Here is an 18,585-nt window from a genome sequence, read left to right as displayed (position 1 = left end):
AATTAGCCTGGTTGAAGATGGGAGGGGAAAATCTTAAATTGCTGTCATCATGCTTGCGGAGGTGTGAAACCACTAAATCAGCCCTGCCCCCCTTGTTCCTGTCATGTATGATGTATCCCTGTGGTGATTCCTACAGGCGGGAGGGGGGGGGGGATTATCACATGATACAGCTCCTATTTCGATCTTTCTACATCAAAGGAGTTGAAAATGTTGCCCAAGGTCATCCTTCGTTCTTTACTTCTGCGTTGACCTCAGAACAGCCGGGGGACGGTGAACAGATGATACATCTCAAGACACAAAGGCACCATGCTCTTAAGATGGCACTCCGAATATGTGCAAAGTAGAATTTTTTCAAAATTCAAGCGGCTGCGATAAATATTTCTAAATTAAAAATAGATCACATGACTGAAGCGAGGGGTTGAGGGGATTCTTCATGCTCAGATGTTATTACCTGATTTTAAATTCTCAGTCACAGTCTTCAGTAACAAATGTTTTTTATAATGTTTTTATAATAAAATGATTTCAAATATTGCTCCACTGTTAATTCAAGAGAATGCAAGGAAACCAAATAATTGGACCATATGAACCTATTGGGTGATGTTTATTGGTTATTGTTATTTTATGTTGGGAGTGAAAATAAATATTGAATGAATGTGTAATATGAATAGTGTTGCTTATAGTGATGAAGAACAGATCATTATCTATTATTACAAGCAGTTCCTCCTAACTCCAAGAAGCATTTTGGTCTATTTTTTTGGTTTTCCTGCTTGGAACTTCTTCTTGGTTCTCGCACTCTCATTGTTCTTTTCCAGCTGCAACAGGCAGTTATATACAGTAAGTGACTAGCTGGTCAACATAGTGCCCCAAAGTGGTAATTAAAAATCAATGAATGCAGCTTTGAGGTGTTCAAATGTGTTCCAATACATTTATAATGAGGACTAGAACAACCAAATCATTCTCAGAGTTACTCCAGTCAAATCATCCATTAATCCCTTACTTCCATCCCCAATACATTTCAAAGAATACACTTTTATGTTTGGGTTGTGGAAATCTCCTTATTATTTCTGCCTTTGGAAAAAGGAATAAAAAAGGATTAAATACTTTTTTCCGTGGGTTGTAAGAGTAGGAGGTGGAAAAACTGAACTCCAGCAACAAAACTTGCCTTCCACTTGTTTAACCATTAGTTGTGATAAACCAGAGCACCCCGCTAGGTGTTCATGAAAAACCCTTCTCCAAATACACACTGACAGTGAGTACAGTAGATACACAGGACCCCTTAAATAAAACGGGCGACATAAAATGAGAAACATGAGAAGCATAATGCAGCAGCTGGAAGCAGAAGAACACAAAGGGATATGAAGACAGGTAGAATGGCTGATTTGAATTGGCAGTGGAAGCTACTTTTGAAGGTGTGTGCAATTTTTCTGTGTGTTTGTGTGTATCCCAGCTGAAAGGAGACACTAGAGACAATGCTAGAGGCCTCCTGTTAATTTACATTACGATAGAGCTACATACACAAGCTGTACAAACTGTCTTTGAGCTGGAAACTTAATCCACCACAGAATTTTAATTCAATCTTTATGTAGTGCGGATTATAGTATTTCCAAGGAGGCACAATAAATAATCTCATTCGCTGTTGAATAATGCTGAAATGTAGAGAATACAACTCTTATTGATCCTAAAAGGCAATTTTGGTCATTGCAGCAGCAAGGAACAAAGGCACAGGTTAGAGAGTAGTGGACATTTTCAGTGAGAATGTAACAAAAGACGTAAATTAAAGTGAAAAAGGCAGAATCATTACTCCTTTTATTGCTACATCTGTTGTCGCCAAATTGAGAATCCGAGAATGAAAAAAAAAAACCCCACCACAGCACCTCCTCAAATGCCTGATAAAATAAGGAGTGAAAGCAAGGGAAAGGCATCAGATGTGAAAGCCCAAGGGCTAATCCGCGGTTGGGGAAAGGTTCATGGAGCGTTGCGCGCAGAAATGTGATGCACAGAGCTGACACAATTGGCCATTCAGCATCACAAAGGGCCACGTCAAGTCTAGATTATGTATTTCTATCTCAACCTTCGGTAGCGTTCCACTCCTCTGAACAGGCCTCTGTTTGTGGGGGTTAGATGTCAGTCAGTCGGCCCCCTGAAGAACAGGAGCCTCTGCTCTATAGGCAACCCTGCGTATGGTCTGATGGTAAGAAGACAGTAGAAACGACTTAAGCAGGGCTAAAAGAAGCCCGGTTTTTGATTGAAATGGTGCTCGGAGCGCTGTTGCATAGAAGCCAGACATTTCTTAGAAAGATGCATTACAGAGACTTCAATCAGACCAAACCTTGGGGTGGTAGAATAGAGTGGGCCTCTGCTGTTTGATATTTGAACCTTTTTTTGCATTTCCCTTTGTCTGATAAGCCCATTGTTTCCTTCCCTCTCTGCAAACAGTAATCTATTAAGATGTATGTTGAATATGGCAACTACACTTTGAGTTATGACCAATAACTTCCACTTGTCATCAAGAAAAAATACAGAAACATAGAATATGGGACATCTTAACTAAAGATACTAAACATCACACCCGACCCACCTAGAGATACCAGTGTCAATCAACACAACACACAATTACAATCAAATGTGCTATCTGTGGGACATGTGACCCCTGGTCTATTTTTAACATCAGAAGGGATGACAGCAGTGACTCTCCAGGGAAAAGAAATATGTGCATACATTCTCTCACATCAAAGCCTTCGCCATACTATCCTGTGCTATTCCTCTGTGGTATGTATGCTAAGCTACCTAGCATACCTTGATAATGCTCAACAGAGTGTCGTTCCCCCCCCCCCCGTTCTGTATTCATGTAAACAGGGGGACAAATATTGTTGAGATAAAGATAGCCTTTGTTCATTGTGATTCCATTGCTTCATGGAAAAGCTTTGGTGTATACAGGGGCAGAGGTGTTCCTGTTTACAGTAAACACAAAGACACACACATCTGACTTGTCATCTACAGAAATGTGGAAAGTGAAAACACCAAAATCTAAGGTCATCTGAAAGTAAACCAATGTCTCATGACAAAATCCCCCGTTAAAAATATTAAAAGCAGAAGTAACAATAGGATAGATAAGATTGAGCCAGAATGTATGAACCTGATGTAGCTGTCACTCCAAACTTTAATTAAACTGAAAATTGGGCTTTTTAATAGATTTTGGAAAAGTTAGTTGGTTCTTGGCATAGTGCTTTGACAGAGGTTTGTAGAGTAAAGCACACCTTCACATGGCTGGATTAACACACCAGTGGGTCTGTTACAAATAGTGAGCTTGTGGCCCCTACTGAGCCCCTTACACTTCCCAAACTTAGTTGTTAAATGCAAATTTGACACAGCCCCCCCCCTACAAGACAAGACCTCAAATTAACTTCAACTGTCGTTTTGAAGGAATAGTTTGACATTCTGGAAAATTTGATTATTCACGGTCCTGTTGAGTTAGAGAGGATTGATATCACTCTTGTGTCTTTATGTTAAACATTAAGTTACAACCAGAAAACCAGTTGGCTTAGTTTAGCATAAATAATGGAAACAGCTGGACACAGCCAGCCTGGATCTGTCCAAAATCTGTCTGCTGTCAGCTCTAAAGCTCTTTAATTAACACCTTATATGTTTTTTGTTTGATCTGTACAATAATTACAGTGTTAGAATAAGTTGTGGTTTTATGGAGGGTTATTGGCCCTGACTATTTCTTGGCCCGGCGCAATGACTTACTTGCCAGGGAATAGTCAGGCACAATAACCCTGCAATATCCAATTATATATTATTGCCTTAAAAGCCTTTTCAATTTCATCATTTTAATAATAAGTACATTAAATGACCATAAACGTATTGCCACACAGGGGACGTGGGGCCTTTAGGACCTCTTGAGGGTTTGGGTCCCTGAGGCAGTTGTCTGCTTTGCCCGGTTAGGGATTCAGCTCTGAACCTTACGCTTCCGTAACCATCTTACCTAGCAGCTGCACTCCACGGGTCAGACCATAAACATCAATGAGGGCCCAGAGGGGTTCAGCTGTGCGGACTCCACTGAAGAACAGCATGGGACTGGACTCGTTGATGCGGTAGAAGACGCGGCCTTTCTTGTCAACCCAAAAGGCGATAACGTTGCCTTCGTTAGCGAACTCCTCAGGCAGGGCCTTGGCCCAGAAGCCGCTCTGGGAGACCAGGTCGGGGCAGGCGTACTTGGGCAGGTTGTCTGGGTTTATCCTGCAGGGGTCTTTGGAGGTGAAGCCCAGACGCAGAGCCCCGCTCCAGCAGCACTGTTTTTTAGTAATCTGGGAGAGAAAAAGGAACCAAATGTGATTTATTCAGGAAATGATACAGTTACTGCTATTTGACAAGAGTTTATGTAAAGCTTCTATCTGTGATCTCTGTAAATAACAACTATAATCTCTACTTTCACGCCATAATTGATTATATATGGTTTTCATTCCAATGCTTATGCACTCAATGTTTAGTTGAGTCTACATCCTGGGATTCCACAGTAGTTTTTACAGTTTTAAAGCTCCTAGACTTTTGGAAGCTGAAGTGCTCCCACTCTGACATAAAATACCTTGAGGCGGACTTGCTCATACAGGGCGATGGGCCTGTTGGTGAAGGTGATGGCGTTGCAGAAACTGGCCTGCCTCTTGACTGTCTTCTGAGCCAGGTCCATGACAATTTGAGAACCCTTTGCGTTGGGATGGAAGAGAAGTGGGCTGATGGGAAGGGCCCCACCAACGCTGCCATACTGGATAGGCAGGCACCTCTTGGGTTTGTGGTGACATCGGTGTGACGTGGATGGGAACGGGCCACCGAGGGAGTCTGAGGCAAAGAGAGACAAAAAAAAAATGAGGGATGAGTTTCACCGTGAAACCTGCTCCTAATTAAGAGCAGGAGGTTCGGTTCAGTCTCCGTAATTAGTGTCTGATGTGTTTGTTTTGAACTTGATGAAAAGCTTCGCATCACAGAAAATAACATCAGATATTACTGCATAATCTAAGATTTCTGAGTCCCTCTATTTGGCTCTTTGTTGATTCTTTGTGAGCACTGGAGTAATAAGCTAATCAGAGATAATCACATTGGGCCCTGCAGGGTGAAAAGCAAATCTCTATGCGGGTCAAGTTTGCAACACATTTCCAAAGCAGAAATTATGCTCTTGGATTACTCACAAACCTTCACTGTTCCCAGACATATAGACTTTTTGAAAGCTAGTAAATGTGCAAAGATGATCCATGTCTGCTGTGAGCCAATCTGTTGAGCATCTGTCACCACAAGTCCAGCAGAAGTTGCCAGTTATTATTATGCAGTTGCACCATACTACATACCACGTACATACTAATAACGTGAGCCATTATTTTGCTCATTTAAAGCTGAGATTAATACATAATACAAGAAGCAGTCATGCACAATTCATTTCTTTGTGATTTTCAGCTAAATAATTCCATAAGTTCATACTAAATATTACATGTAAGACTCTGAAGTCAGGTGATTCATCCCAAAACCCAGCAGGCTCTATAGCTGTTCGCCAAGAGTCAAGAACTCGACTGACATGATAATTAGATGCATGGAGAGTAAATGTGTCTGAAGGGCAGGGGGGGGGGGGGGGTACGACCACAGCACTTGAGCCGCCACTAGAAACTGTCCTGGAGCAACTTCACAGATTCTCCAGAGTTGGCAAGTGCCAAGATTCAAATCGCTAATTAGTATTCTGAAGCAGAACCCTTGGTTTCGACAAGGAATCCTCAAAAATTCTGCCATCTGATATTCCTTCAGTGTGTTATACTACCCTTAGGATGCCAAATGATTTCCAGAAGTCGCAGTATTTGTTTTTTTTTTTTGTTGTGTGTGTGTGTCCACCTCCTCCCAGTCTTCTCTTACTTTTACATGAGTTAGACGCTAATGCTTAAAGACTTTTTGTATCCAGCAGGGTTTTACTTGTACGTCCAGGGAGCAATAATGGTCGAGATCGAGTCCCATTCCTGACTCATAGCACTACCTGTCTCGCGAGCACAGCTGTGTTGCGTTGCAAACTATTCGGGCTCCTGTCAGTGGATAAATTGGTATGTCTGCCTTACATTACTGGCTCGAAAGGAAACCCATCTTTCCAAATCTGAAACACATCGAGGTAAACCTCAGCAAAAACTGATGCTTCGGTTAGTACGTGTTATTTTCCAATCAAACTCCACGTAGATATCCTGGAAACATCTCAACACCATTTATCTACGCTAATGAGAAAAAGGATTGCTGAAATGTAATCCCACTTTAAGGTCGGTATCTGCTCTCAAAATAGGTGACAGTAATTGAAAATGTCAAGATAAACTTTAAGTTAATTTTGGGTTCATGGTGCTTTGGACTCTATCTAGACACGATGTCATAATCACAGAGGACTGTCTGATTTTAGTGGATCGTACACTTATTCATAAAACAAAGCCGATTAAAGTGAACATGGTAGCAGCAGCAGATGTCCTGTGGAACTCTGATAAGACCGCGCCGCTAGTTTGAGAAAAAACAGCAGGCTTTGTTTTCTCTCTCTTTCTTTGTCTCCCTCTTTTGCCTTTTCGTCCGTGTTTATCTAATAATGACCCGTCCCGTTTTTCATCCCGCAAGCGTGTCTACTGTTCAATATAGCCTCAACCTAAGAGCATCATTGTAGCCTTTTGTCCTCGGACGGAGCCACGGGAGAGCGGTTGTTGAATGTGGACGCACATGGTCCAAGGCAGATTGAGCTGAATGCATTAACCGGGGCTGTAAAGAGGTGCAGCTGCTGTAGAGAAGCAGGCTGAGTGTGAATTCATGTTCCTTAGCAACCCCTTGTATCGAAAGGTCTTGATCAGTGCAGCCTTTCACTCTGCAGCTATCAACTAGGATACAACAGATGCCTTTTGTTTGCCAGGGCACAACAAAATGATATTTATAGCATCAGATTCTAGACTTTTGCTACTCCTCTTATGTGTCCTTTTTTAGAAACAGAGATCAGTTTACATAGTAAAAAAATATGTTAATTGCAACGGCATCATTCTGATAGACGGTTTAATCTGTCATTTAACCAAATATACAGTACAACAATACATCCTTAGTGACTCAACAACTTTGCACGTATTTGTATTTCCACTCAACTGAAGGATACAATGATTCAAACACTGTAACAATTGAATTGTCCCCTGAGCAGCTACACTGCATTAGTCAGGTATCCAAGTGTCTTCCAGTGTCTTTGTGACACTTTGACCCCTTTTGCAATCCAAGCTAACATGTGTGGAAGAGGAAGTGTGTGTTTCCTTTGTGTGCTCCCTTTACACTTAACCTTAAGTCGCACCACAGCCAATTTTAAGCATTTAATCTTGGCTTTCATTGCACATCTCCTTCCAAAGTAAAACAATGCTGAAACTATCTTCTGATGAGATGAGTAGAACAATGCCACTCGTAGCTATAAGGCAAAATATGAAGCTAACTTAGTCTTTTCATCTATTTTTTTGATAATAAAGTCATTATTTAGCAAAATGACAAACTATTCCTTTAAGTGTTAGCCCTTACTGAAGCGTTAGCATTTCCGGTTATGAATTCTTGGCATCACCTCTCACTTTTCCTCTTATCTTATCTTTCAACTTTGATGTTATACACTCCATTAAAGACAATTCAGAGTGAGAGCAAAATTGTTTTATTGAAGTTTTGTTTTTTCATGAATATTTTTCTACTCTGAAATTGTTGGAGGGAGAAATTCATATAAGGGCATGGCAGGTGAACACAACAGGGGAGAAGACTTAGTTGTCTCTATCATTGGGACTGCTGTGTTATAACTTTCTACTGTTGAAAGCAACATAAACTGATAAGCCTTCAAACCTGACGTCCTAGTTAGTATTTTTATCTTGTCACAGGTATCCTGTAGCAACGCGCCGAAACCATCACATGGTGTTTTTGCCTGAGGGCTCCTGTCTGTCTGAGCATGGCCTTGGAATATGTGACTACAGAAAACCTCCAGTAAAACTCCCTATTTACTTTGTAGAAATTTGAACAAATAGTCTTTTCATGTGTCAGGAAACTGTTCTCCCACATAGATGCTCTGCTATTTAAGATTCAGCGAGTACTCTGGAATCCCATGTTGTAGCTTTAAGTTATTAGACAGAAAAAAAAGCAGCCTCGAGGCTAATGGCTGGTCTCAGTCGTCCAATTACCTCAGTAACACAAATCCTGTAGCGTACGCTCATGTATACGGACCCCAAGACGTGACCCCTTAATGTAAATGGCTTGAAAATGGCTCCTGTTAACATCAATCTGACAACTGCCGTTTATAAACCCCTGTTTGTTCCCACAGCTATATGTACGTGTCTTATCTAGAAGGAAAAAAAGCACCCTCGCAGGAGTCGTTTCGTCAAAGGTCAAAGATGTCTTATTATGAACAGACAGGGTGAGGAGCTTGTATTCATCTCCCCCCCCGAAGTGCAGAGGTCTTTATCCCACTAATAACAACACACACATGGACAGCTCCGATCCCTCATCGCAATACACAGGCTCGTGTGCGGCTAATACCTGTCATAGCCCCGGTGGACATATCTGTGGAGCGGTAAGCTAATCTCTCGACCATTTTCATCTGGCTGACGACGCGAGCGAGAGGTGAGCCGTGCCGTGAATGTGTCCGTTTGTGTGTCTGTGTGTGTGTGTGTGTTTTATCCGTCGAACTGTGTAGTCATTACTCACCGACCAGCAGTTAAGTGGTTTACCATGCAAATAGAACTTTATAGGTGGGTGAAAACTATTCAAATATTCGCTCAGTATCTGTTAGGCAAAGTACTTCCTGGTCTCAAGGAACAACTGTAAAAGCCACTCTCAGAATTGAATGTTCTCATAAAAGGTAACGGTTAAACTGTATTGTACTATATGGGATTGGATTGAATATTATTTGCAAATAATGTTTAGTAATGCATACTAATGTGTAGTACTTTTGCACCATGTGCTGTCTGCAACTGGTCAATCCTGGTAACAATTGCAGGGTTTGGTGAGTTACTGTCTAAAAGAACATCAACCCCCCCCCCCCATTTGGAGGGTCTACTGCTTCATATACTACAATGTAAACTACATTGAAGTTACTCTATGTAAAGATTCCTTTTGTTCTAAGCAGCTTACCCTACTCATGTATCTCCTAACTAGGTAGGCTCAAACACACCTCGACTAGTATTCGCAGTCCAAACTGACCAAACTATTATGCCTAATTTTAGCGCAGTGGAAACATGATGAGTCTGTAGCATTCAGTCAAAACAGCCTATCAGTGCTTATGAAGCACAGGTAGCCCACATACCAACCCACCCCCTATACTTGTTGCTATGAAAAGCCCAGTTTAACACTCATCCTAGGAGACTTTTTCGAGCAGGCGCATAGACACAGCCTGTGTGGATCTGTGATACCTTCCTAACATTCAGTGTTTAAAACATTTGAGAACATGGGAATGTGCAAGAATGAAGACGGGGGTAGAGTGGAATGTAATAGTACAAGTTCTACATATGTGCATTTGCAGTGAAGCTTAATATTTTACCTATTATGGTAAAATATTCTTTATGTACTGCTGTGCTTTGAATCCATCAATGAAATGAACCATTGAGAACATGTTTGGCACTGTTTCAAATAAAGAAAAAAGGTCTAAAAGACACAAATGCTTATTTTCTTGATAAATCGATTAGTTGTTTGGTCTGTAAAATGTCTACGGTGATGTCCTCAAATGTTTTGTTTTGTCCTGACCAATCCAAAAAAACTTGGCCATTAACTCAATGGCTGGAAAACAAATCTATTAATCGACTAGAATAACTGCAATCATCATTGATGCGGGGCAGATGAAAGCATGCAGTTAGTCTTTTACAAATGGTTACCCGTGTAAAATGTTACTCTTCCAGAAGTTCTTTCTTTGATTTTTCTCTCGGTGGATCCGCTGACAGTGTCATTTATAACACTACCAACAAGCCTGGAGGGCAATGACAAACAACATCTTAATGATGTTTACATAGCAGTGTCTGGATGATGTATTCAATCCCACTGACTCATGACAAAATGGCATTTCAGCCTGATGTAACACAAACTGTGAAATGAATCACGCCGTAATAGCCGCGATTAATCACACGCATTATCATTTAGGCTTAGATGCTTGAAAATACAGCTTGGGCGAGATGGCTTTAATGTGCTATATGCGTTGGCAGAAGCCCACAGCGTATGTACAGTGAAGTTCACGGGGTATTACGTTTCCTGATCTTACTCATCTCCATAGTTCCCCTGCATGTGCGTTTTTCTACATGCATGACAGATGTTACACAGATACAGGCCGAGAGCGTTGAAACCTAATAGGCTGTGGCGAGGCTCGATGACAAGGGAGGACTGCTTCTGTGGCGGTGATAGTAACTGTAGCTGCTTTCTGTCCTGTACCTGGACACGCAGGTACCGGGAACTCATTACGGGCTCATCGCTCAATTTGTTTGTGGTAACCAGAGGGCTTGACGCGCTGCTAGGCAACACCAGGACAAATCCAGTGGTTTCAGTGTTGATGCATTGATAGATGACTCGTGGCCATGGTAATGGTAATGGGGCACGGTGGGGGGGGGGGGGGGGGTTACATAATGACAATGGTCAGAGCAGCATCAGGTGATCGTGTAATTCAAACCTGTGTGTGTTTGCAGTAACTAGTCGATAGTGAGCGATGGATCCGTCCAGTCGATGTAATCACAGAGGTTAAACTAGCGGTTACTAGGAGCAGTTAAAGCAAGAGTGTTGACAGTTAGGGTAATATGCTTATTCACTATTTTTGAATTAAATAACAAGATTTATATGGATCTCATTTCTGTATGGTAAACATGAAGCTATAGGCATGTCCAAACTATTCCATAAAAGGTCATGTGTCTGCAGGTTTTGGTTCCAACCAATCAAGAGCACACGATTCAACCAATCAACTGTCTAAAGACTGAGATCAGTTGATTACATGAGTCAAGCCTGGTGTGCTCCTGATTGGTTGGAATGAAAACCTGCAGTCACATGAACCCTTTATGGAATAGGTTGCACATCCATGGCGTAGCATAAAGACTGGACACAGAGGAACCTGTTGGACTGGTTCTGTCAAAAAGTAACAAAATCTCCTACCACCACTAGCATACTATTCAACATGTTACATCCCCCCTTTTTTTAACCAATACAAAAAACCAAAGTGGAAAAACTACCATTTATAGTTTTATAAGGGATCGTGTGCTAGATTATTTCTTACTTCCTGAATTCTTATCACCATGAGGTTGTTGTTTTTTGACGCCATTTTTCCATCACTGTGTTTCATGGGTGTAGCTGGCATCTTCATACTTAAAACCGCCTTTAAAAGCTCTGTGGTGGATTTGTTTCTCTAACTGGCAGAAACATAATCAGCGAGAACAACAACAGACCTTTTTTGTTTTGGTGAACAAATCAGAGTAGCTGGTGGTGACTCAGAGGTCTGGAGCCAGGCTAAAATATCTACTGTTCGCCCTAATGCCGGGCTTCAAATAAGTGTTCCTTTTAATCCCAAATAATCTGTTAAATGTTGTTTTTTCCTGATTAATTGATTGTTTAATCCATAAAATATATAAAAGAACAATGTTAATCACAGTTTACCCTGTTTTAAAGATGAAATGTAAGTCAAAATCATCAAGTTCTGACTGGTTGCAGCAAATTCTGCTGCAACCAGCAAGTGTTTTATTGTCCTTAAAGTAAATGTCCCTGATTATCAAAATGTATTCAAATCCTCAATGCTCTGACCTGTAAATGAATACACATTTGTGCATATTAGAAAATAAGTCTTTTAAACCAAGAGGAATATGTTCCAGCATCCAATCCCTACTGCATAGACACTCCATTATCAATAATTCACATTGCGGTGACCTGGCAGTGAAAGGTGAGACGACATGAGATGATGAAGTCTGGTGACGTCATCCATCCACTGCGGCCCGCTAGTCTTTCTCACTGCATTCTCTGACACACCATTAATCAATAAGAAATAATATTCTTAGGTAGCATACAGTGGAGCGTACACACGTAATCCAATAATGCTATTTTTTTCTCTGGGTGTAAAAAAAAAAAAAAAAGAGAGCAGGCTGGTGGAGAGGCGTAATGATATGCAGCGTGTATTGACTGAAAGCAGGCGAGATGCTGTTCGGTACTGGCTGGAAGTCATTATGTGGGCGCTGCCTTGAAGATGAACTGTCATGAGGATGAGGATGAGGATGAAAGGGGCTGGCTTGTACATACACACACAAACCCATATATACACACACAATTAGAAACTTTACTTTGTTTCGGCACTATCTTGACTTTGCATTTGGATACTGAAGCCGGCTCCCTTTTCGAAAATGGAGCCAGACGCTCTATCGAATCTGCCTATGCAGCCTCAGACACTGGCCCACTTCCAGTCAATCGGGAGCGTACAAGTGGAGCTCCCACACACTCGGCAGAGTCAATTATGCAACCGACTCAGCGAATGCTGTTTGGACATGTTCCGTCGCCTCACACCTGAGAACAACAGCCTGGGACGGAGCAACTCATTAAACCAAACTCTTTCTTTCTCATTACTACATGTAAACGAGTGTGTCATTAGAAGGGTGACGCTTTTCTCCATATCAATTTAGCAAGTTAAAGTTCTGCGAGTTGCTTTTTTCCTTAAAGGATTGAGAAAAACCTCAATGGAAGGGTCCAAATATAAGATTCTTGGTCTTTGAAGTTTGCTCTCTCTTCTCAGTTCCAGAAACAAGCAGTTAAAGCAATCAAATGCTTTCTAGCAATGGCAGGGTGTCGCCATGGCAACACTTGCACTCTAAAATTAAATCCAGATTAGCCCTCTGTTCTTCCAATTGGGATTAACAGTCTCTTCCCCATTCACTTGTAAAAACAACTTTAGAACTGCCTGTCACACCATTATATCTATCTATCTATCTATCTATCTATCTATCTATCTATCTATCTATCTATCTATCTATCTATCTATCTATCTATCTATCTATAAATTGTAGTCATGATACAGTGATGGTGACATCATCATCACGTGTGGGTCATGCCGCCACAAAGGCGAGGTCCAGTAATAGACTGTGTCCAAAATCACTCCATTGTTTCCTCCTCCCCTATATAACAAACACTCTGTAGTGTAGTGTCTCTATAGTGAGCAGCATTATGAATCATTGTCATTTTGCGTCATAATTTACAGATGTAGAGTTGCACAATGATCATTTTCACAGTTACGTAATGTGACAAATTGCACTGTGGGATAGTCAGAGGATATTACTTTTTTCATTCCATTCCATTTGAACAACACTACATAGCGGGTAATTCGGTAAAATGGCGAAGGGTGAGTGCAGTGTGATTTTGGACAAAATCAAAGCAGACATTTTGGCTTGTAATAGCAGGAAAAAAGCCCAGGTGGAATGCAGCATTAAATCTCTCACAACAATTCTGTTGCACTTAAATATTGGAGGAGCCAGCGCAAATAACACCAGATATACTAGTGGAGAACAAGGCAAGCGATGCCAGAGGAAATTAAAAAAAATGAATAAGAGTGGAAGAAAATAGAAAGAAACTAATGAACAAATATAACAATGAAATTGCCAAACTTGTCCACATGAAGGACTGGCAGTCAGTTGCAATGGCAAACTATAAAATGGGACTTCTTATTTACAAGCTGATGTTGAGGAAAGAATTTCATTAGATTCCTGCAAGGAAACGGTCTGCTTTAAGTTTATTCCATGCTGGTAAACAGGGTAAAAATAACTTGTACTATGTTTATACTCTACAAACATGGACTAGCTGCATGTACACTAGTACAGTACACACTTAACTGCTGTTATTTGACTGCTCATTCTGAAATGCATAAATGTTACTATATGTAAATCCCATTATAGATGCCTTCAACACACAAAAACATCATTTCAGTTCTTTACATTACATCGGTCACTTAAAAGTAAAAAACAAAGACACAGCTCACATCCTCGCCTCGTCAATTTGAAAATAACGGTTGCATATAATTCATCTATGAGTCATGAAAATACCTAAAAAGCAAAAAAATGCAAACCAAAAGCAGGTACAGCTTTGTATCCAAAATACATCTAAATATGGTGTCAGGCATCTAATGCAAAACAGACACACGTTACAATTAAACAATGACCAATTCTGTGTTTGCACTTTCTGATTTGAGCCTGTTTGTTTTAATGGTAATATTTACACAGTGAACTATCACATCATAAATAAATGAATACTGTTTACTGAACAAAAACATCTTACACAAAGTAATTTACTGGAGATTTGACCTTGATCCCAGTGAGGATCTATAGCCTCCTTTTCCGGCTGTCTTAGCCTGTCCCTCTTTGACTAATTGGATTAATCTCGGGGCTTTAATTAGAATGATCAGGTGGTCTGAACCAGTAGAGGCTGCAGGAGCAATGACTTAACTGGCATACAGGTGCCCTGACATAAAATCACTAGAAGCTCTATTGTTATAATGACTGAATGCATGGAGTTTATTTCCTATGTTCCAACCTGGAACGGAGGACTTCTTTTATTGCACAACACCAACGCTTCCAGCACCTCCCACTCCCACTAAAAAAGACTTCTGCATATTGCACATATTATATATTGCACATTTATTTACACATAAATTGTTTACTGTATATAGTATTTTATTTAATTTGATTTATAAAAAAAATATTTTCACCCTTATGCTGCTATTTTTTTGTTCTGCAGCATCATTAATAAAGATACATCTTATTTTATCTTATCTTATCTTAAATAAATGTAAATAAATGATGAATATTAGAGCCCGACCTACATATCTGTCAGCCGATATTATAGGCCGATAATGGCCTGTCACAGATATATCGGTATCGGCATATATGTTGTCTGATATGTACCAATTTTTTTTTTAAACTTTATATAGGCAGCATTTTATGTATATTTGATTTGTTCTTAATTCAAGTTTAATATAAACGTACATATGTTTTTTTTGTTATATGAGTTTTATTGTTTACAGGAATTTATAATGATTAAATTCCCAGTGAAGTTTATAGTTTCAGTGCACTGTGTTTATAGTTAAACTGTAACATATCATGCAAGCATTACATATCTTTATCACAAGGGTTTGATAACCACATCCCAAAAAACATGCGTTTTATATACATATTCTGTATGGATATCAGTCGATAAAGGATTTTTTAAAATTCTCTAATATCAGTATCGGCCCCAAAAATCCAGTATGGGTCGGGCCCTGATAATTTGCTGTTTGTCACCACAGGCAGCATCAAACACACCACACAAGGCCTGAAGCTGGCCTGCTGTTCACTTCCACTGTTCATTAACTGATAGTAAAGCCATACAAATTGTGCCTGGGAGCACTTTTTACACAATAAGATAAATTGTTACACATCAACACAACCCTACTTCAACACCAAACCAAGTGTCTTTTTTTTTTTTTTTTTTTGCAACACTGCAAAACCATGCACCCTAGCTCACAATTACCATACAGAATAATGCAATAGGAAATCAATGTATGGATTTTTTTTAGAGCACAGCTGCACACACTGTCTCTGTTTATTAATGAGGGGGAACCACAGAGCAAAGAGGGAAACCCCACAACTTTCCATCCTTTAACCGACAAGAGCCTACATAATGTAAACAATGCCAAAACACTTAAACGTGGATGTATCTGTTCTTCTGTTGGCCTATAGGTGGTGACGTCCTGTTTGTTTGCGTTGCGTTAATCAACAATACATTTGAACGCAGCTGCGCGTCTCGAGCGCTATTCTAATTAACGTAGTGACGTAACAGTGAGCGAATAGAAGCTATAGTAGCTTTATGGTACCTGACAGCACAACCTAGCTAACAACCGTCTGTAAGTTAACAACTCATTCACTCTTTAGCAATAAATGAACAAAGCCGAACGTATAAGCCTTAACAATACACACTCTATTTTAATATACACACCTTTCACAATGTATTTAATGCTTACCGTAAAAGGCATTTCGGGTTATCTGGCCACCCATCGCTTTATTCCGTTAAAGAGCGTTTCTATCGCCTGTGTGGATTATTCAGATGCTCTCCTTCCACAGCACAAAGCTCCTGACATGATTGCACGTTCGCATCTAAAGAGGTAATGCTAATGCTTCTTCTTCTCTCTTCTACCCCCGAATAGATGCACAACACTGGAAAGAGATCCACACCTCCTCCTCCTCCTCCTTGTGTGAGCGCAGGGACACATCCGTGAAGGCAACTCCCCCCCCCTCTCCTTACCCTCCACCCTCCATTCACTGAGCGCTCTCTCCGCCTCAGGTCCCACTCACTCACACTTACATTTACATAAAAAGGTGGAGACTCCGGTTGAGCGCTTTTTAACACTGTCACTGCCACTAGGGAGTGTTTATGGAGCATGTGGTAGGGGAACAGGGAGTGAAGGGAAGGTAACTTTGGAAATGTAATAGGTTACAGATTACTTTACTCTATTTAAAATGTGATACATAATGTAACTATTTCAATTACTTCTTCAAAGTAATGTAACTTTTTACATTTGATTACTTGATTACTTTTCATGGATACTGACATGATTTATAAGGGAGATCATTTCTTATAAAGCAACATTTATCTCTCATTAGAAAATATATTCATTAGTTAATTAGATTTTGGAATATAAAATAGATATTTTATGAAAAAAGTCAAAAGTGAGGGATTTAATTGCACAACATATTCATCAGTAACTGTAATTTAATTACACTTTTTTTCTCAGTAACTGTAACAAATCAAATTTATTTTGTAATTAAATTACATAACGCCATTACATGTAATTAGTTACTCCCCGACAACAGGAACTGGGTTATTATAGTTAACAAAAACTAAGACTAAAACTAAAACTAGCAGTGAAAAAATAATTTTGTTAACTGAAATAAATATAAAAACTAAAACTAAATAAAAACTACAATGAACAATGCAAAAAGAACTAACAGAATTGCAGATAAAATCAGTGTCGCAGACCGTTTAACGTTTTGCTTTTACTTTAGCTCCAGGTGATAATTGCTGAGCCCTGCTGTGGGTTGAGCATCGTTAATGGTTAAAGATTATAATAATAACACATCATCCTTTCCAAATTCTACAAATCAAGGTTTGCCTCCTAATACCTGAAAAACTAAATATAAACTGAACTAAAACTATTCAATTCCTCAAAATAAAAATGAAAATAAAACAACTTAATCACTTGTTAAACTAACTTAAACTAAACTGAAATAAAAAAGCAAACTAAAAAACTAAGTAAAAATAAAAACTAATGAAAATGTCAAAACTATAATAAACCTGGTGGAGAAGTGACTATAGGAAAGATTATAATAATGTGACATTATACTAGAAAGATGTGTTGGTACACTTGTAGCTGCTTCAGAGCTGATGAAACATACATTTAACTGTTGCTGGGTAATAAAACAGATAAAAGATTGAGGGTAAATGTGGATCAAGAACCTCAGAGAGCAAGTGGTCACATTCTTTACTCTCAGCACTCACTCTTTCACATTCCCATACTGCCTTATGTGCCTCAAGCCCCCCTGGCAGACAAACTGGGTGACCCCTCAAGAGTCAGGCCTCTGACTTGAGCTGTCATCACGTATCCGTGGTGACCTCCAGGCCCCCCCTCCTCAATCTCTGACACCACCGTGTTTACTTTGGGTCTGAAGCCGCAGGCTCCTGATAATGGCACTGTGAGAGGACACAGTGAGGTAATTAGATATGAATGAATAGAATATGAGCAAATAATTACTGGTTGAAAGCATGGGATACATAAAAATTATTATTATTAATTATACTGAATTTACTTCTCCTCATGTTTATTTCAGAGCTGAAGTGATTAGTCAAATTAATGACTAGTTGATTAACAGAAATAATCCGCCATTGTTATTTTTCATGAAAAAATTCCAAACATTCTTTGCTTCCAGCTTCTCAGATGTGAAGATTTGCTGAGGTTCTTTGTTGTATATGATACTAAACTGAATATTTGGGTTTTGGAATTTGCATTTATTGCACAGTTGGTGGCAGAGAGGCTGACAGGAAACAAGGGGAAAGAGAGAAACGGGTATGACATACAACAAAAGGTCCCTTGCCGGACCCCAACCAGGGATGTATATGTCATGCGCTGTAACCACTCTGCTGCAAGCATGGTCTGATCTACCATATGGGCAATCTGGGCAAGTGCCAAGGGGCCCTTGAGCAGAAAGGGGCCCTCAATGATGAGAGAAAAAATGTGTAGGCTTCTTTTTTTTTTTTGGGGGGGGGGGGGGGGGGGGGGGGGGGGGGGGGGGGGGGGGGTGTCTCTACAGAAATACAACACAAGGCTTGACCCATTCTTTTTATATTGCTAATTATGGTCACTGTCCGAAAACTAGTATGTCCAAAACAAAATATGAAAATATGTTACAATGAGTTATGAGTTACAAGGCTTCCATCTGACCCATCCAATCAGAATAAAATAAAAGTTGTTTGGGGACATGAACTTCAGTGCCAAGGAGCCCCAGGGAGTACTAATGCAGCCTTGGCTACAGGGGTGCTCTAATTCCTCATATTTTA

The 18,585-nt window shown here is 40.0% G+C and overlaps 1 protein-coding gene across 1 annotated transcript in view; it reads right to left on the bottom strand.

The window, feature by feature from the left end:
• Positions 1-18,585, bottom strand: part of neurl1aa (neuralized E3 ubiquitin protein ligase 1Aa) — a 67,246-nt gene that overhangs the window by 23,359 nt on the left and 25,302 nt on the right. Inside the window, exons 2-3 of the mRNA XM_062436076.1 lie at positions 4,586-4,836; positions 3,986-4,307 (exon numbers count right to left, since the gene is read on the bottom strand). Of these exons, the coding sequence (XP_062292060.1) occupies positions 3,986-4,307; positions 4,586-4,836 (573 nt within the window). The remainder of the gene's footprint in view (positions 1-3,985; positions 4,308-4,585; positions 4,837-18,585) is intronic.

This window comes from Scomber scombrus, chromosome 2, assembly GCF_963691925.1.
Source record: "Scomber scombrus chromosome 2, fScoSco1.1, whole genome shotgun sequence".
Classification (NCBI taxonomy): domain Eukaryota; kingdom Metazoa; phylum Chordata; class Actinopteri; order Scombriformes; family Scombridae; genus Scomber; species Scomber scombrus.
Note: the sequence above shows the minus strand (reverse complement) of the source record. Positions and strands in the feature narration are given on the sequence as shown.